Source organism: Crotalus tigris, unplaced genomic scaffold (genome assembly GCF_016545835.1).
Source record: "Crotalus tigris isolate CLP2741 ecotype Arizona unplaced genomic scaffold, ASM1654583v1 scf7180000024345.2110221, whole genome shotgun sequence".
NCBI lineage: Eukaryota > Metazoa > Chordata > Lepidosauria > Squamata > Viperidae > Crotalus > Crotalus tigris.
The window spans coordinates 1538035-1558674 of record NW_024100514.1 but is presented as its reverse complement, the minus strand read 5'-3'; the positions used below and the strand labels follow the sequence as shown (position 1 = coordinate 1558674).

General features: G+C 43.3%; 1 protein-coding gene across 1 annotated transcript; it reads left to right on the top strand.

The window, feature by feature from the left end:
- Window positions 1-838: 838 nt before the first annotated feature.
- Window positions 839-20431, top strand: SUOX (sulfite oxidase). Its single transcript, XM_039326799.1, is given in 5 exon segments — window positions 839-1219; window positions 9467-9533; window positions 12683-12854; window positions 13324-13939; window positions 13942-20431. Coding segments are annotated over 5 exon segments (1911 nt in total). The 5' UTR covers window positions 839-975; the 3' UTR covers window positions 14754-20431.
- The last annotated feature ends 209 nt before the right edge of the window (window positions 20432-20640 follow it).

Sequence of the window (20640 nt, the reverse complement as noted above, 5' to 3'; positions counted from 1 at the left end):
AGCCCCGAAGCACCGATTATCTGGAAAGCGGTACTGATCCTGGTGCTTCCGTTGAGCCCTGGCAGCCCTGCAGCTCCAGCCATCTCTCTCTCAAGTTTGTGCGGTGCTGCCACCGGTTCAGCTCATTCCCCTCCCCTGCTACCAGTTTTCTAGGATGGTTGCGTACCACCTGCCAGGTGCCAATGTACCACAGGTGGTACCCGTACTACTGGTTGAAAAGCCCTGCACTAGGACTCCAAGATCCCTCTCACAGTTGCTGTTTTTATTGTTTATGTCATTACAATAGTTAATTATAAAAAATTGAAAGATGTGCAATGTTAATCCTGCTTTAGGCAAGAAAGCTGGATGTGTGACTTCATGCCAGTCTCTCTCAACTCACACCACAGGGCAGTGGTTGTGAGGAAAATATGAAGAGGAAGGAATATTCAGGATATTCTCCATCTTGAGTAATTAATAAAAATAAAAAGACAGGATATAAATAAACATGATAGAGGTAGTCCCTGACTTTGAACACAATTGAACCCAAAATTTACATTGCTAAGTGCAATATTGGTTGAGTTTTGCCTGATTTTACATCTTTCTTGCCACAGTTGTTAAGTGAATCATTGCAGATGTTAGCAACATGGTTGTTAAGTGAATCTGGCTTCCCCATTGACTTTTATTGTCAGGTCAGAAAAGGGGATCACATGACCTCGGGACACTGCAATTGTCATAAATATGAGTCTGTTGACAAGCATCAGAATTTTAATCATGTGACCAAGGGGATGCTGCAATGGTTGTAGGTATGAAAAACAGTCATATATTGCTTTTCTCAGCGCCATTGTAACTTTGTAACAGTTACTAAATGAATTGCTGTAAGTCGAGGACTACCTGTATTTAGTTCACTTTTTATGCTATATATTTAAAAACACAGTAGCTATTGGTAAACGCGACACACTTCTCCAAGCCCACGAATGGCCCTGATGGCTGAGGACCATGGGATTTGTGCTCCAGCTTCCTAGCAAAGGGAGAGCTCGTAAAAGACTGAGCCACCCCATCGGACGCCCCGCGTGCTTCGATCTAAATCGGCCGGTCGGACCCAACCCCTCAAGTGGGGCGGAGTGGGCGGGGCCAATTTGGTGGTACCTGCGCACTACGACCTCCATCCTGGAAGGCGCACCGGCGAGGGAGCTGCCGCTCAGCTTCATTCCGGAGGGAGCCGGGACGGTTATCGGCATCGGTACGTCGCCAGGCTCGGAGCGGCAGCCTTCCCGGCTTTCCGAAGACGTCCTCTTTGGCCTCAAGCGTTGCGGGACGAGGTCGTGGGACTTGGTCCTCTCCTTGCGGTTTCTCCGAGGCGAAGGCGTGTTATTGCCGCCGCCTCCCGAGAGCGCGCTTTCCTCGGACCGCAGGCGGGCTTGACTGGCGGGCGCACGTCTCGAGAAGGTACCGCATTCGGCCCGACGAGAAAGGAGTGGGCGGCTCTGCCTTCGGCGGAGGAGGGGGGTAAGGAATCGGGCTCGGAATCCCTGCCACGTTTCGAACCAGCGGATTTCTCGAGTGGAGTTTGGGGCAAGTTATCTTTCAGACCCGCGTCCACGGTCCGGCCAGACTAAGTGACACGTGTTTGATCTGGCCTTGGGTCCTCCGCTCTTCCCCGGAGCGCGAGGACCGCTCGATCCGTAGGGTGGGCCTTCAGGCTCCTGCTTGTGCAGTGGGCTGGCTTTGGGACTAAGCTCTGAAAGCCCCCTTTCCCCCTTTTTCCTCGAGGCCTGTCGTTGGCTTTGATCCAGATTAGTGGGGCTGCATTCCCAAAAGCGGGTAGTGCTGTAGCTGTTTTATTTAAAAGTTTGGGGGGGGGGGTTAAAGGGTAAATAAGTACGTGTATCATTTCTAAACAACAGTTTGCTCTTGAGTCATGCTAGCGCTGTTGCAAAAAAGGGAAAAGCCCCAAAATGTGTGGTTGCTCCCACACTAGAACATTGCTGGAACCTGCAGAAATTGTGCTGATGGGTTGTGCATATTTTAGTTGTTCTTTGATCTGCATCCAGCGTGACCTTTCCACTTGGCGACTCCCCAGTTGATTTGGCAGGTCTGATGTCTCCAGCCTGCCCAAAGTCATGATTGAGTTTTTTATTAAAGGCATCATCCCATCCACCTTTTGTTTAGGAACTAAAAGTGGCCTAGGTAGTATAGGTAGTCCTTCACTCAGGACCACAACTGAACCTGAAATTTCTGTTGCTAAGCAAGATAGTTGTTAAGTGAGTTTTGCCCTATTTTATATCTTTCTTGCCATACTTCTTAAGTGAATCACTGCAGTTGTTACTAACACGGTTGTTGAGTAAATCTGGTTTCTCCATTGTTTTTGCTTGAGAGAAGGTAGCAAAAGGTGATCGTGACACCCTGGGATATGGCAACCGTCATAAATACATGCCATTTGCCAAGCATCTTAATTTTGATCACGTGACCATGGGGATTCCACAACAGTCGTGTGAAAAATGGTTTTAAGTCACTTTTTTCAGTGCCATTGCAATTGAGCGGTCACTAAATGAATGGTTGTAAGTCAAGGACTGTCGGTAGCCTGACCTTTAATTGTTGCCAAAAGCTTTGACACTGAGTGAATGACTGGCTCACAATCTCCCTGAGGCTTATGATGGACTGACTGTCCCTAGTCATAGTCCAATACTATAACCAGTGCCCCACATTGGGTCTTAATCTGGGATACAATAATATTATTCCCAACTAATCTAATCAAGGCTGATAAAATTCTAATCTCAACATCGGGATCATATCTGATTGAAAGAAACCGTATACTTGGGTAAATGGCTCATATGTATTCAATACAGCTGAATTCTGGGTGTGTCTAGATGAAAATACTGTAAAATTTAGGATATACCGTACTTGTATTTTTTTTATTTCACAACTATTGAGTATTTTCCATGGATAGCAAAATGGACAACATCATTTGTAAGATAGTTTGACATACCTACCCACACAGTTATTGTAAGAAAGGATTTTGTCTCATCTGCATAGTTTAGCTGAACTTTTGCTAGCCTATTCCTATTCATCCTAATTCTTCCCCCATAATCTGACACACAATTTGAACCTCCACAATGAAAATAATGGGCAACTGCTAAAGTGTAATTGTTGTCCTGAGTAGATGAAAACAGAATAGAAGAACAGTGCACAATAATTATATAAATGGGTGTAAAGCATCCATCATTGTGTAAACTTCCTTGACCCTGAGGGCCACATACTTCGCAATGGTATATTAAGTTGGCTGCTTACTAAAGATTTGGTTTTGAAACTCTAATGAACTCTGAGATGGTAGCAAAGAGATGGGGGTGGGGGAATCCAATTTTGGCTACCAGTTAGTGGCTGTCTGGATTATAGTTACCCTGATCTGGTAGCTATGCTCTCCAGGGCTGAATTCTAAAAGAGGATGGCGCAATAGTTATTTTATTTGGGAGTTCGGGGACTTTTAAGGTGAAAAATAAATGTATTTGGCATTTGCAAATACCCATTTTGTTCCAGAAGGTGTGCTCCTCCTATTCTAGAGAAACACTGGAGGCTGCAGAAGTTACGCTGGGGCATAAAGTCCATATGTTTACATAAAACTACCCTTGAAAAGATTGCTTTTATTAGCAGTATGGGAGAGGTTATCTTTCTATACTGTATTTGGGAAGCAAGGGAGGGGGTGCAAATTTATTTCCTGGAGTCATGATGTCTGTAAGCCCTTAATTGCCAGGTATATTCTGGTTAAGGATATTTTAATTAAAGTCCTAGGATAGGAAGACCTGGAGGAACATTGTCCATGGGGTCACGATGGGTCAGACACGACTTCGCAATTAACAACAACAACAATTAAAGTCCTAAATAAAACATAAAATTTCATCAATGACTCAAGAAGCTTTATATATGAAATCACTCAGTGCAATTGTTTATAATTATATCCATATTTGTGCATAATACAACAGACATTCTTAGCAATGTTTTACCATTAATGTGTATTATATGTTCAAAGGCCATCATATACATTAACTATGATAAGCGTATGCCTTGCATTATAAACTAATGTAGCCATCCCTGTGTGTAACATAGGATCCAGCTGATTTACTGAGCCAAAAAAAATTATATTACACGCCATAATTCAGATGATACCTAATAGCAAAAACTGTACCAAAGGTGCTTTTTCAAAAGGCAGTTGGTCTTTGTTTTTCCTTGAAGACATTTCACTTTTAATCCAAGAAGTTTTCCTTCTTCAAGAAAAAACAAAGTCCAGTTCCCTTTTGAAAAAGCACCTTTAGAGCAACCATGACCTAGATCAGTGGTTCTCAACCTTTTTAATGCCGCGACCCCCAACCGGTCGTAAGTCGAGGACTACTCAACCGGTCGTAAGTCGAGGACTACTCAACTGGGGCAGCACCGTTTGCAGAATGGGACTTTTGTCGGGCTCAGCAGGGCAGAGACAGCCTGGACAATTCCTATTGGCTTTTGAAAGCCAATAGAATTAGACTCTATTCAAGAGATTCTATTCTATTGGCTTTCAAAAGCCAATAGAATAAAAGGGAGTAGCACAGCAAAGGAAAAGGGGGAAAAAATGGCGGACTGCGTTGTTTGGCGACCCCCGTGAAATGGTTGTTCGACCCCAAATGGGGTCCCGACCCACAGGTTGAGAAGCACTGACCTAGATGACTTAGAATCTCCATAGACATTTAGCAAAAACTGTACTTTTTATTTAAATTGAGCTTAAATTGGCCACATTAGGAGAAATGGATCTTATTCACAGAAGAACAAGAATGACGAATGAAAGGCAAATCAGAAAATAGATCCAAGGAATGTTCGGAATTTTGAAAGTGAGCTTTCTTGTTTGCAATATGGGATAAAGTTGAAAATGGAACACTTGCTTTTCTCTGTGACTGTCAAGCTGTTTAAACTGTCAGTGGTTCCAGGAAAAATTATGGTACCTCTTCAAAGTTGAAAGATTTGATTAAAAAAGCAGTCTATTCCTATTTGTCCAACCAAACAGTTCAGAAATAACAATGGTTAGAAAGTTCATCCCGGACTTGAAATTTTTCAAGCTCATTGGATGGATAGGGGCAAGGGTTTTTTTGTTCCTAAGTCATACTTCTGACTGGATATATTGGACACAGTTTTCATAACTCCTCATCTGTCTGGGGATTAATGACTGTATATTTGTTTGGAGAAGTTACTTTCAAAATACCGTTTACCTTTTGTTTTTAAGATGGTACGGAGACCAGGTGTTTTGCAGAGTGGCTGCCAATAGTAACTAGTTTTAGCATGTTGATGGATTGGACTAGAACCAGCTTGAAAAGTTGGACTGAGATATGGTGGAGTTTCCATAGGTTTGGGTTCATCTATCGAGCCCAAATTACTTCTTGTTGAGCCCGCACAACTCGTTTTTCTTATAGGCTGTGTTGCAGCTTGGGGCAGGATTGCACTTGGTGCTGGGGTTTATGGGGTTTGCCTCTTTGTCTGGTCTGCTGCTGACAGGACCATTGTCCCCAGGACTGGCAGTTGGATGATCAGATTACTGGATGCACAGGATATGTGTAACAGCTTCAGTACACGGACCAGCTGTAGTGAACTGAGCAGTGTTTGACTGCGTGGCAATGGAGAGAAACACACCAGTGGCAACTGGAGATGTTTGTAACTTGGCTGTGTGGAACCAGTAAGCTCAGGAGTGGTGATTGCAAAGGCAACAGAGGCAATTGAAATGGTCCAGCTTAAGCCTTAATAGCCACCTGGAATGGGAGAGCAACTATGGCTTCAGATCAGATTGCGCATGAATGGCCTATACACAATGGATCCCAGAACTCTCCTTGGTATACGGAAGAGCTAAAGAGGGATAAGAGACATCGAGATTGCCACTGGCAAGCAACAAAGAACAAAGATGATTGAACGTGATCTAGAGCTGCAATTAGTGCCTACCCTGTGGCAATAAGGATGGCAAAACAATTATTTCTCTGCCCTTATCACCTCTGCAGATAGCACGACAGCAGCCCTGTTTCCTATAACTAAGACTCTCCTTGCAAGGAGTCATTCTGAGGTTTTATTTCCAGAGACATTGTGAGGAATACACTGATTACCTAGTAGATAAAGTTGCTTGGATTCACACTCCATTGAACTCCAGCCTTGGTGTAGGGCAGGGGTAGGCAACCCAAAACACTCAAAGAGCCACTTGGACCCGTTTCCCACCAAAAACAAAACACTAGAAGCCACAAAACCTTTTAACTGCCAGTAGGGGTATGAACTGATTGGGTGAGAGCTTGACTGTTCTGATTGGATGGAGGTGTGTTCTGATTGGTTAGGAGCTTGGCTGTGCTCTGATTGGATGGGGAGTGTTCTGTTTGGATAGGGGCTTTGTTGTGCTCAGGTTAGTCTGAGTTGCAGGGGGATGTGAGATGGTGAGCTGCATTGCTATTGTTTGGCTTTGCGTTTGTGGTCGTGCCTCATCTTCATGGTGGGTGTCAGTTTGCTTCATGTATGGATTGGAGGGGTTTAGAGTGGCTAATGATGCAGCTGTGGTCTGGCTTCTGGTTTGTGGTCGTGCCTCATCATCGGTGTGGGTTTGGGTTTGCTTTTTGCGTGGATGTGTGGTGGTGACATCCTGTGTGGTTTTTGTGAGTGTGGGTCTGGTGTCATTCTTTGTGTTAGGGACTCGTTTATCAATAAGGGCGGGTTTCCAAATGGCTGAAAGTTGGGAGGTATCACCCAATCAGAACACAGCCAAGCTCTCACCCAATCAGTTCATACCCCCACTGGCAGTTAAAAGGAGGAAACAGCTACGATCACACATTGCTCCTAGAAGCACGAAGCCGAAAACACCAGCCTGAAGATGACGAATGAGACTTCGTCGAAACGTCGCCAAGACACTTCCAATTTGACGCGGGAGAAAACCCGAATAACCAAAGACCTACATACAAACACCCATGAAAACCTCAGAAAACACACACACACACACACAAACACAAACATATATCATCTCATAAAGGTAAAAAAGGATATATGCAGTGTTATCTTCATTTTAGATATCAAAAGGGTCTCTCTCTCCCTCCCTCTCTCTCCCTCTCTTTCTTTCTGCCCTTGGTCTGCCAGTCCTCTTCCCCCACTCTCTTTCTCTCTCTCTTCCCCCCCCTCTCTCTCCTTCCCTCTCTCTCTTTCTCTCTCTTTCTCCCCCCCCCCTCCGATCTTCTGCTCACCTGGCAAGCTGGCTTCAAGCTGTTCTCCAACAAGCTCAGAGGTAGGCAACCTCGGCTCTTTTATGACTCATGGACTTCAATTCCCAGAATTCCTGAGTCAGCATAGCTGAGCTAGCTAGCTCTCTCCTGCCCTTCCTGCTTCCTCAGAGATGCAGCAAAGGGAGGAGCTCCGCCCTAAAAGATTTTCAGCTTGTCGGAGAACACAGTGAGTCCATTCTCTTTTACACACACACACACACACACACACACACACACACACACACACACAAACACACACATAAACACAAAGACAGAGACAGAGAAGCAGGGAAACGCAAGTGCCTCTCTCTGTCTCTGTCTGCAAATGGCAGAGGAGGCTGGGAGCCACAGGGGAAGGCTCAAAGAGCCGCATGCGGCCCCGGAGCCTCATGTTGCTGGCCTGTGGTATAGGGCCAGTGGAGGTTAGGGGGATGGGTTATCTGGGAGGAGTTATCTGGGAGGAGTTCAAGCCTGTCGACTTGAGGAAGAGGACAGGGTTCTTGCTGCTATCAGTTCGGCCACCTCTGTGTTAGATTGGGGCCTCTCCTGGATAGTCAAGGCTACCTGGGAGAAGATGTGTGATTGAACCTGGGCAATGGTTGCAGGTAGTCCTCAACTTACAATCATTCATTTAGTGACCGTTCAAAGTTACAATGCACTGATAAAAGTGACTTAGGACCTCTCCTCTCATTTAATTTCTTCATGAGGTCGCTGGGTGACGTGATCCGACAGTTTGGAGTGAGTTATTAGCTGGTTTTATTGGCACCTTTGGATTATAATATCTCTTTGTTTCTGTTTGTATTTAATTTTAATTTAATTTATTTTTTTCTTTTTATATTGTGTTTTAACTGGTTAACTGTTTCTGTGATGGTTCATTAGCCATAGTCACCTATCTGAGATAAATTGAATAAATAAATAAGATAATACTTTATAATTAGAACTAGACCATGTTGCACAATTAAAATAGAGCTCCTCAGTTATTATTTGGCGATCTGCCTATCTAGATCTTCTACTCTACTTTCAATTCCCCCAGTTTTCCATCTGCTGGAGCAAGTAATACTCTTATCTTATCCTTCAACAGCTGTTGGTGTCTTTTTTTCCAGTGTGGGCTGGCAGAAACTGCAGCTGAATGTCTGTTCGGGCTGTTTTAAAAAACTTACACTGTGATATGATCTCTGGGTTATATCCAAGCATTTTTTTTTAACAATAAGTATTTAAGCTAAATACTAAGTTTTGCTTAGTCAAAACCAGAGGAAAACCAGCTTCACTGAATCTTATTCTCAAACCTGCCTGCCTGTATACAAAAGGTTACAGCTTTTATAGAAACTGTAGTGTTGCAACAAATATGCAAACTTAACAAACTACTTTTTAAGTTTCCTACTATTAAAACAAATTGAGAAAAAGGAGGAGCTGCATAATTTTGCCAAAAATTAAGATTGCTCTTGATTGGGATTGCTCATGAATTGCATGATAATTTTATTACATTTATGTACCCGCCCAACTTCCAGTAGCTCTGGGCGGTTTAACAAATATTTGTTAAAATATTTAAAAAAGCAAAGAACAATAAAGAAAACCTATTAACAACACAAGACAAAGGGACAACAGTGGTAGAGAGAAACAGAAAGGAAGAAAGGGGTATCAGCTGTATTCTTCAAAGGCCTGGACAAAGAGCCAGGACTTTAAGGCCTTTCAAAATCCCAGTAGGGTGGATGTTATTTGAATTCCGGGCAACCCCATTCCAAAGGAGGGCAGGCACAGCAGAGTAAATACACTTGTATATTCAGTAGATGCCATTGCTTAATTGATGGAAACTGATGCATGCCAATCCTGCCAGATTGAACCTGTTGGTCCGACACTACAGGAACTAAAGTACGGGTATCTGTTAAAAAAACCTAACATCCCTTTCCTGTAATTTAGTGATTATATATATTTTTTATTAAACAACATACTAGTAAAGTGACTATCTAATGGTCATATATGTCATCTTGGCACCTATTGGTAACAATTAGCTTTCCAAACTGCTTTCTGAGAGTACCTGTTTAGAAATAGATTTGAATCTTTTCTGTGCTAATCTCCAACCATATTTCGGCTTATAAAGCTTACCAAGCCTGAGCCAATGTGTGTATTTGCCAACAGTAAAGTTAAAAAGAAGAATGTGATTTTCAAAGGTGCTTATAGTAGGCATTTTTAGGATTTTTTTTTTTCATTTTGTAACAACTTTCGCTGATTCTTTCTTTTGCATATAGGTTTGGGGAAGATGTTGCTGTCCAGATCCAGCGGAAATGGTTTCTGTACCCTTCAGAGAACATACTGGTATGGAAAAAGAGTTACTCATTTGAAAGCATATTTTCAGTGAAGAGAAACTTTAATTCTGAACAATACATCCAAATTCAGAATTCCTGCTATCCATAATTCTGTCAAAGTGGATGCAAAAAGCTGCTGTCCAGAACACTTTGTCATCTGGAATCTCAGAAATGGTGGCAATAATTGAAGTTACTATCAGAGATGCTTTTTATTAACGCTGTCTTGATGAAGTTAGGAGGGTAAAACTTTTGGGTTCAGCTAAGGAGAAGAATGATGAGGTAACCTCATTATTCATTATGTCATTATATTAAGATCACTCATAAGATATTGGAATATCATTGTTGACCATTTCCCTTTAGATTTATTTTTAAACGGTGAACTTATTTCTATGTTACTATTATCTTATAGGATTTTTAAAAAGGCAGTAAAGTTCAAAGGTCTTCATTTTAGACTGTTGATACTGTTAAAAAAAGTTTAAACTACCCAAATTCTAATCTCAGGCAAGATTAAATCTGTTGATTAAATAACAGAAGTCTTGCAAGAGCTTTGCTTAGTCCAGTGATAGCAAACCTTTTAGAGACCGAGTGCCCAAAAACCACCCCCCCCCGCTCTGCCTCCCGCCCTGCCTGCTCTGCCCCTGCCTGCCCCGCCCACCCATAGGGCCATGCACCACCTCCATGGCCCGCTGCAGATCACCCAGGCAGCCCTGCAGCACCATGGCAGCCATGGCCTCTGCCCACAACCTGCAGCATCATCTGCACACTATGGGGTGCGAGGGCGGAGTCTTGTCCCTGCTGTCCAGCTGCCATGTCTTTGGCTGTGCTGCTCTGTGCAGGCCACGCCCGGGGGAGACTCCCCTCTAGGGGGGCTGCTGGTGAGGAGGGGGCCACAGGGGGAGGCGGGGCTGGGGTGATGGTACGCGTGCCCACAGAGAGGGCTCTGAGTGCCGCCTCTGGCACGCATGCCATAGGTTCGCTACCACTGTCTTAGTCTATCAACTTCTTCCTGTTTCAGACTTGTCCCAAGTGCATCCTACCATTTTTTCCCTTTCAAATAGTGTTACAGATTATTAATAAAAGTTTTACAATTTAATAAAAACGAAGCCAGACACTTTAACCCAACTTACCTAATTAATAACATTTCAGTCTGTTTGCCTTGGCTCCTTGCCCTGATATATATAGGCCTCTAATCTTATCTATAAATGCTTCCTTTCCCTTTTAGCAGGGCTTCTGCCTTTACAGTTCCAGGCCAAGGATACAACCTTAAAGACCCTTTTTATTACTCATTCAATTTCACCTTGAGTGGAGGCAAAAGTTAATCAGTAATGTTTGAGATTCCTGGAAAGCAGATATCTGACTCCTGTTACTTTTGATTGCAAGGTCATGTTCAGAAGTTTAGGCTCTTCTACAAAAAACGAGCAATCTAAGTGTAGCAGACAAGAGTTTCATTTTTTTTTAAAAAAATTGATGGTGTATTGATGGAATTTGTGCGTACTAAAACAGAGCTTGCAGTGGCATATTAAACTTCCCAAAAAATTTGATCCATGTGCTCTGGTTATATTACAGTCCTGGAGACCAAATTCATTCTGGCTTTAAAGGCCCAAATGGTTTTGGTTTTTGTTTTAAGAAAAGGAACAATTCATCTGAAAAGTTTGCTTGCCTCTGCTTTTAGGGAAATATTTTTCCTTTTTCGAATAATAATCCAGAACGTGCTTTCCTGTTGACTTTATTTTGAAAGTTTCAGAAGCTTGCTACATGTGAACGCAGGCTGCTCTCAAAAACAAAGCCGAATTCTGCCGAGCCAAGAGAAGACTAGCCAAGGACAAACTCTTGCGTTAGAGATCCGGCAAACTGCCCTCTAGGTTGCATGTTCACACTTTTCTCTCGGAAAATAGGAAACTGCCCTTCTGTTTAAGAAAATTTATTGGAAAGTAGGCTAGGGGGTTTCTTAGGTTTTGTTGCTTGGAGACCAGAAAAGAATTCCCTTTGCTTCCTGGCAGCCTCCTTTAATACTTTCTCCCCCTCTTCCTTCCAGTAATGGATTTCTACAGTTTCCTTTGCCGTTGCCTTTCTGTGTTGCAACACAGGCTTTGTACGTGTGGAGCATAATTCAGCACATTCAAAAAGGTCACAGTTGTGACCCAGCACATTTAAATGACACTGGGACACCTTTTCTTAAATTGCTGCTTGCAGAATAGAGTATGTGCTTTCTAGGATCAGAAAGGACTCAACCATGGTGAGCAAAACCTAGTGCCAATCGTCCCGTCGGCATGCACAGCAAAAGAAACTCCTGGGACATTTTTTTATTATCAAGAGTAAAACTTTACTGATAGATCCATACAGGCACAGAGAAAAAAAAAAAGCTAGTTCTGAGGTTTGAGCGCGAAGTGCAATATAATAAAACCCCCTTTTCCTTCCCCCAAGCTGCCCAACGTCCATTGTCCACCAATCCAGGTCAAGCATTTTATTTTGGGAAAACAGTCTACACCTTTCGAAAGTCTTCAGCTCACGACCTTGGGGTTGTAAGATTTTTCTACAGCTGAAAACAGCTCAGGTGAATTCCTTTTTTTCTCTCCCACCTTCCCACACATTCCAATCATATCCCTCCCCCCTCCCGTGTTTCTTTCTCAAGCTGCCAGCAGAAAGAGGTGTTTTGCGAGTCAACCTTGACACCCAGTTTGAAAACCATTTGTCATTACCATCCATGAAGAACCGAGGGGTAAAATAGCTTTGGCAGGCTGATGAAAATTCTGCCGGGGTAACCTGAAGCTCTTTAGAACATAGAGCAATCCTGCTAGAAGGGATCAAGCAAGCATCCGTCTGGTTTGGCCCACTGCTTTTGTGGGTCACAATCATTTAGTTCCAGAAACTGTGCAAACTGGGTAGCAGTTCAGCTGAACAGCTGATCCATGTTCCTTGTCCCTAATGTTCAGAGATACAGATTCTAGCTTCTTATTAGGTTATTTTCCAAAATATGTCTCTTTTCCTCCCTCTCTTTTTAGAGATCTCTTAAGATAATAGATATCATATTGTCTTTGTTTGGGAAACTACGACATAATCACTGATCTTTCATTAAGAAAGCTTAGCTTGTGTGTGGTGTTTCTGGGTGTACATGTCTTCTTAAAGTACTGTATTTTGGCCCTTTTTTTTCCCTTACAGGTTAAGAGAGATGACTTGGAGAAACTGTCCTCCCACTTATTGGGTGCGGCACCCCTTCTGTGCCCACAGCACTTGGAACAGTGCTGGCAGCAGGAGGCGCAGGCTCATGGTAGCGGCAGGGGCAGGCCTGGGTGTGTGCAGCATCTTGGCTTATGGAAACCGCCATTGGCAGGTGAGGGAGTGAAAGATGGCACAGCATGTCACCCAGGAATGGAATGAAACGTGGAAGGCTTGAGGCTGCAAATATTTGCCTCTCTCCCGCCTTTTTTTTACCTTGAGGCAGATGCCGGAGACAGCTATTTTACTGCTTAAAACTCGTGAAATTGCACCCCCATATAGGCCCTGGCATCCCCTATTTTTGGAGTATGGCCTGGACATTTCAGATCATGTCTGGTAGGGCTTTTGAGCTGAGAGAAATATCTCTGGGTACTGTCAGTGAAGATTCTGAGTCATCCAGATAGAATTATCTGGAAGTAGAGTCATGGCAGCTGGACTACGTTTAGCTGTCCATCCAAGCAGCTTCTTCAGTCTGAGCAATTTGGTCGGGGGAATCTGAGTAGGCAGAGAGTCGTTGGAATGTGCCAACTCTAAATCCCCGTGTACTGCTCCTTTCCTGATTGCCTTTTTTGATTTTCTCGCAGGCAGCCACAGTTGAGTCCCCAACGGCCACACCTGCCGCCTCACTCCCTCGCTTTTCTCGAGAAGAGGTGGCCCGCCATCATAACGAAGCAAATAGGGTGTGGGTGACTTATGGCAGTGAAGTTTTTGATGTCACCGATTTCTTAGAGCTTCACCCTGGGGGCAAAAGTAAGATTCTTCTGGCAGCAGGTGGGGCTTTGGAGCCCTTTTGGGCTCTCTATGCTATGCATAAACAAGATCATGTCCAAGAAATCCTTCGGGAATATAAAGTAGGAGAACTGAGCCCAGAAGAGCCTCCTCTGCCAAGCCCAGATGATCCTTACGCCAACGATCCTCCGCGCCACCCTGCCCTCCGAGTCAATACCCTCAAGCCCTTCAATGCAGAACCTCCTCCAGAGTTACTGGCAGAATATTTTTTGACCCCTAACCAGCTCTTCTTCAAGCGCAACCATCTCCCAGTGCCGCTTGTGGACCCTGAAACCTACCGCCTGTGTATTCAGAGTCCCTCTAGACAGACCCTGTCCTTTTCTTTGCAAGATCTGAAACAGAATTTTCCAAAATATGAGGTTACCGCTACCATACAGTGTGCTGGCAATCGCCGGGCAGAGATAAACGCCATCCAGAATACCACCGACTCGGGTGGAGCACTGGGGCTATTAGCAATGCCCGTTGGGGTGGTGCCCGGCTTCGGGATGTTCTAATGCAAGCTGGGTATCAACCAGGGTATGAGGGTCATGTCTCCTTTGAGGGCCTGGACAAGGATCATAGTGGCACTGTATACGGAGCCTCCATCCCTTTTCAGAAAGCTATGAGTCCAGATGGGGATGTTCTCTTGGCATATGAGATGAATGGGGAGGAGCTGCCTCGAGATCATGGGTTCCCTCTGAGAGTTATTGTGCCAGGAGTGGTGGGGGCTCGTAGTGTAAAATGGCTGGCTCGGATTACAGTGGGGCCAGAGGAAAGCAAGAGCCACTGGCAGCAAAAGGATTACAAAGGATTCTCTTCGTCCGTAACCTGGGAGACAGTGGATTTCTCCAAGGCACCTTCCATTCAAGAGATGCCCATCCAGTCTGCCATCACTGAGCCATCTTCTAAGATGTCTGTCTCTCCTGGAGAGCTCACAGTGAAGGGCTATGCCTGGAGTGGTGGGGGGCAGAGGGTGATCCGTGTAGATGTCTCCCTGGACGGTGGGAAAAACTGGAAAGAAGCAACACTAACTGGTGAAGAGCAGCTGCTTGGGCAAGCTTGGGCTTGGAAGCTTTGGCAGCTGGATGCTTTTGTGCCTGCGGGAACCAAGGAGTTGAACATCGTCTGCAAGGCTGTGGACACCAGCTACAATGTGCAACCTGAGCGTGTGAAACCACTCTGGAACATTTTGGGAGTACTCAACAATGCTTGGCATCGGGTCTGTGTCCCCGTGGAAGAGGATTGAGAGGCCTGATTGGGCCTAGAAGCCTTGAGGACTGCATCTTGGCTTCTCTATATTTTTCTGCTGCTGCAGGGACATTACCCCCTGCCCCCTGGAAGAAGCCAAGAAGAAGGGCTGAGTCCTCGAACAGGGGTCTGGTGATTTCTGGGCTTCTTTCCTCGTTCCCTATGCAATTCCTGTGAATGTAGCATTTTGGAGCTAAGGCAGGGATGGGCAGCTATGGCCTTCAACTCCCAGAATTCCTGAACCAGCCGTGTATCATGCCGGTCTAAGATATCTATCTACCTCTAAGGGTGTGGTAGTCCCAGAAGTGTTGATGGCTCTCCTTCACTTAGCTTTCTATTTAACTGAGACCCCCTTTGTTCAGGAATTTTGGATTTGTACTTTTTAAACTCTTTAGAATTCTTTTAGTTGTCAAAAATTACCAACTTGTTTGCTGGCTGGAGATCTTTTTTAGGGTTCCTCTCTAAAGAGAAGAGATTTATTAACTGTATTAGATCACTTGATGCTAAAGAATCCACCACTTTAGGAACATGAGCCAATTTATTATCTAGCTTTCTCTTTTCAGTGTGATGCCAACTTCGGCATTGCCATATTTAGTTCTTCAGATATTTTATGGGAGAATGTGAGGAGTTGATATTTCTTCCATCGTAACACTGAGGAGTATTGGAAACTTAGCATTTTCCTCTAAAGACCCGGGAGCCTTGCCCCATATCATGTCTGCCGAATAGTTCTTGCTGCATGAATACATCACAGCAACTCTTCCTGTAAGCTATTATTCTGGGCAGGTTTTGCAGTTGCCTAGAATCCATAATATTGGAGTAAGAAACCTGATATTCCCAACTGCTTTGATCTGTTCTCAAGAAACACAGACTTGCTTATGCCTGACTTAGTGGTTTCCCCTCTTGTATTTCAGATGGTGGTGTGTTGTAAGCTTTGTCAAGATGTCTTCATTAACTTTGCTGCAATAATTTTATTTATTTAGTAAACAAATTTAGACAGCTGTCCAACTCACACAGGTGTGAGTTACAAGATTTTAAAAAATCCACCATATAGCAAAACCCATCCAACCCCACCCCCATGGCAGCAACAGCACAATAAAATCAGCCATTTGATCAGCTCCATCTTCTGTTCAGGGTCCCCAGGCCTGCTGACAAAATCACACTTTTAGGGCTTTTTGGAAAAGCAGCAGGGTGGGGACCACCCATACCTTTTGGGGAATAATATTCCATAAAGAAGGGGCTACCAGTGAGAAGGCCCTTTTTCGTGGTCCCACCGGGTAACAATCCCTAATTGATTGGACCTCTAACATGCCCTGCCTTCCTGTCCTGGTGGGCTGGGTGTAATTTCTTAGTTTTGTTAATGCAGATTCTTACTGCTGAAATAAGAGCTGTTTCTAATTCCTCATTCTTACCTAGAATAGGTTTGTTGTTCGAGATGCAAAACTTAATAGGATTCTTGAACCATTGGCAGTCTGGGGGAGAAGAGTAGATTTCATCAGCTATTATCCTCACTAGAATTCTTTTCTGTCTGGAGACCTACCCGTGTTCCTTATTTATAGAGAAGGGCCCGGACATGCACTTTAAGAAACATTTTAAATTAACTCTCCTGAGCCAGCAGGTTTCACGGAGAGAATGGATCAAGATGAGAGACTGCCACATAAGGGGATCCTGTTTTATGAAAACAGCCAGCACAGGAGGCCTTTGGGTAGAAAAAGTTAACACTTTCTTTGCCTAGCTTGAGCTTCACAGAGGGGTTCCTATTGCCACGTGAGCCGCTGATCCTGGTGGTAGCAAATATTTAATTTTTGTTCCAGGCCATGCTGGGATCAATTTTTGTACAAAGAAATCTTCTCTCTGCCATCTTGAGCATGTTGTATCTTCCTGTCACCTTTCTTGATACAGGCAGTCCTCGACTTAACAACCATTGATTTAATGATGGTTTGAAGTTACAATGGCACTAAAAAAGTGACTTGTGACCATTTTTCATACTTATGACCATTACAGCACCCCATGGTGATGTGATCAAAATTCAGGTGCTTGGCAACTGATTCATATTTATGACAGCTGCAGTGTGACGCGATCACCCTTTGCCACCTCTGACAAGCAAAGTCAGTGGGGAAGCCAGATTCACTTGACCGTGTTACTAACTTAACAACTGCTGTGATTTGCTTAACAACTGTGCTGTAAAACGGGACAAAACTCACTTAACAACAGACTTGCTTGACAACAGAAACTTTAGGCTCAGTTGTGGTCGTAAGGCGAAGACTACCTGTACTCATGATATGTCACAATCAGCAGCATAGATTAGACCCAGTTCAAATTCAGAATTGAATTATTTAAGGTTCTAGAGCTGTAAAAAAAAATGCCACCTAAAAAAAAATTGCCACCTATAGGTGGAATGCCACCACAGAGAAAATTGTTCCCTGCTTGTGACCCATTGATTTTTATTTGGTACTAGCACCTTTAGAAGAAGCGGTAACCATGAATCTTGCATATAACCAGACTCTTCACCTGTCCAAAATCCAAGGCTCAGCATTGAGCACTGAAATTGTATTTAGAAAGGGAAAGAAAGCTGTGGAACTTCCTATAAGGTGCTAAACCATAGTTTAACTATGAGCTAACAAACCATAAATGGTGCTATATGACTCATGAAGCTATGAACCATATTTTATTACTGTCAATGTCTCAGTTCATAAAACATTCTGGTTCAAACCCAAACCCTCCACGCAATATCTCAAGTTGACATTGGGCCGAGTTCCTTTTCGCTGCCCAGCATTGAATTTTTGTTACATTACTCTTTGTTTCCTTCCACTCAGGGCCATTCTGCTTGAGAGCCCTAGATCAAAACAGCTGGGGGGGAGGCATCAAGTTTGCCTGCAGGGGGTCCTGCAGAAGCTCTCCTGCAAGATTGCTTTGTTGCTCTGGGCACCAGCTCAAGCCGGCAGCTGGATTGATTCCTCCAGGTTGATTGATGAGCTTGTCTGCAGTTCCCCTGCATGTCAGCACAGCAGCACTGCTGTATCAATCCTCAGCATGAAATTTGATGGTAGAAAAAGGGGTTTATGGAGGGAGAGCATTGCTGTGGATGTATTGTCCTCCCGTCTTTGATAGGCTAAAACAAAAAAACCCAGAATGAATAAGTATCAGATGAAAATTTTCTTATAACACTTTCCAAGCTCTGGAATTTTGTGTGTGTGTGTGTGGGGGAAGCATTCATCCTCCCATAAAAAGAGGTTTGTGTGCTTTTTTTAACGCTTGGGTTTTTTTTTTTTTAAAAAAGGATACTATTTGCTGCCTCCTGTTCGATTATTCTCTCTCTTGTTGGGGGACTTGTGGAAATTCTAGGGCTAGATGGATCTTCCTCACTGCCACCATGCTAGAGCACTTTGTAAGGGGAAAACAATCAGGAATCGTCTTACTTTTGCAGAGCTAACTACATTTTGCAAGTCGTTCCCACAAATTCTCCTGTTTGGTTATACCTTGGATCCTAGGAACACCAGTGATGAAGAATGGACCTTTCAGTAATTCAGCAACAGAGGCTAACTCCATGTTAGCTGATGTTGGACCATGATGAGACTCACTGTCAGGCAAAAATTAACTGGTTGGAAATGGTGGAATGCAGAGCAGAACCTCAAGCGGTGCTGCATCGAGAAAGCTGGTTTGATACGGCATCGTGATTCAAGCATTATTTTGGGAAACCCAGTACAAACATGTCTTGGATAAGAGCCAATACACATGGAATCTCCCAAGTCAAAATTCTGAAATTTTGAAATGAGGAACTTGCAATATCTTTTCACCATTAATGGAGACCAACCCAAGTTAAGCCTTTCTGTTCTCTGGCTGAAGTCACTTTCTGAAAAAAACTGGAAGGCTAATGTTAGAGGGTTTTTTTTTGTTTGTTTCTTTTGTTTTTAACTTCCTTGGTTGTATTTATTACATGGCAAATAAGGTGGGTGTGTGGCTTTAAGAGATTCCACTGTGAAGATTGGATTTCTCTCACTGTTGTCCTCCCTTTGGGATTGATCTGGAGAAATTCTCCAGATTGTTTCACAAAAACTAGACAATAAAAACCTGGACAATACATATACTGAGATACAAATTAATACATAACAGATTGATACATAACTGAAATAATATTTTTGCTATAATAATGTGATGACAGCCCAGAGTTCTCCTTTCTGAATTGACCTAGTACAGTGTTTCCCAAACTTGACAATTTTAAGGCATGAGGACTTCAACTCCCAGAATTCCACAGCTGGCTGTGGAAGTCTGGGAGTTGAAGTCCACATGCCTTAAAATTGTCAAGTTTGGGAAACACTGACCTAGTATAATGGAATGTGTGGACGACCTTGGGGATGAAGGAAAAAGATGCTACATAAGAAACAACCAGACAAGAGAGAGAGCTTAATAATCAGAGGAAGAAATTTAGGAAGAACCTGCCCTACCTAATTGATCAGCCAGTTAAAAGTGACGGCAGGGAGTTTGTACCTTCAGACTTGCAAGATTCTTTAACGTAGCCTTACAATAAAGTAGAATTCGTTCATCTAGTCCTGTTTCTAGTCTGGTTTATGGGGGGGGTGGGAGAGATACTTAAGAGCATGTACTCCTCCTTTATAAGCATCCTTGATCAAGAAGCTGTTTCAGGACCTTAAAAAGAGTCCAAGGAAGAAGGGAACTGCCTTTTTATTTTCTCCTGCCCAATGCTAATTTTCTCAGTTCCATTGCACTCTAGCCAATGGGGAAACCCCAGAATCAAACAGGTACAATGAAGAAGAGATTAAGGTGATGAAACATCTTGTCTCAAACGTGTCTCAAAATGATAAGTCAGTGAAGAAGTCATTTCTATAGTGCTTAGGGCTATTCCCTCAAGTAGATGTTCTGTTGCCTAAGGAGATTTAGCTAATTAGCCATAAAGAACAATCAACAGTAGTGGGGATGACTAACTTAGTGCTCTTACCACGTGTGTTTCAGTTCTCAAAATCTCTTTAGCCTTGAGTGGTGATTGTAAGGGCATCAAGCGGGCTATGAACTCTAACTATGGTAGAAGACTGTCCAGACTGCTGGCTGTGAAGGGGTCAAGGGTCTTGTCTACTCACTATGGTTGATCCTACAAGACAGACTTTTCCAAGTTGATACCTTGGTTGACTGGGGATGTTGAAAGTTCTATACATTTGTGTTGCATCACTTTAAAGAGAGACCTTGGGAAATGCCACGACATCTATAAGCAAATGTTATTTTCTTTTGGTTGGTTTTAAGAATGATAGAATTGACAACCTGTAAAATACTGTGAGAACTTGTAGGTATATCAAGTTGTAGAATCTACTTCTCTTCATAGCAAGTGCAGTTTTATCCAATGGAACTTTCTTATCCTGTATGGCAGGCTATGGAAATTTCTGTCTTTGCAATGTAAACAGACCAGCTGATCTACACAGCAGCTGAGAAGAAAGATCACTCAATTGGCCAGATAAATGGTAATCCTCTGGATATTATTGTGTTCTGAGCAGTCTGCAGAAACCAGTATAGTGGTTCCTTATATTCTGTTTATGATCTGTCTTCATTCCAAACTTATATAGAAAGCTGATGCTTTTCAGCAAAATAGTTCATTTGTTGTGTTACATTTGAAAGACCTCCCACTCCCCAATAGTACTTATTAAAAATTCTACCTTGTTTTGCATTCCATATTTGTATACTCTTTCTTCTGTTATAAGTTATGGATGCTGATTTTTTGCTCTCATTAGATAAGAAACAGCCAGGGATGAAACTATAAGATTGCCATTTTGTAACAAAAAACTGCTGTTGTTTTTTCAATTATGTTGTTACACTACACCAGGGAACTCAACCTGTGATTGATTGATGGATTTTGCTCCCTTTGAATCAGTGTTGAATCG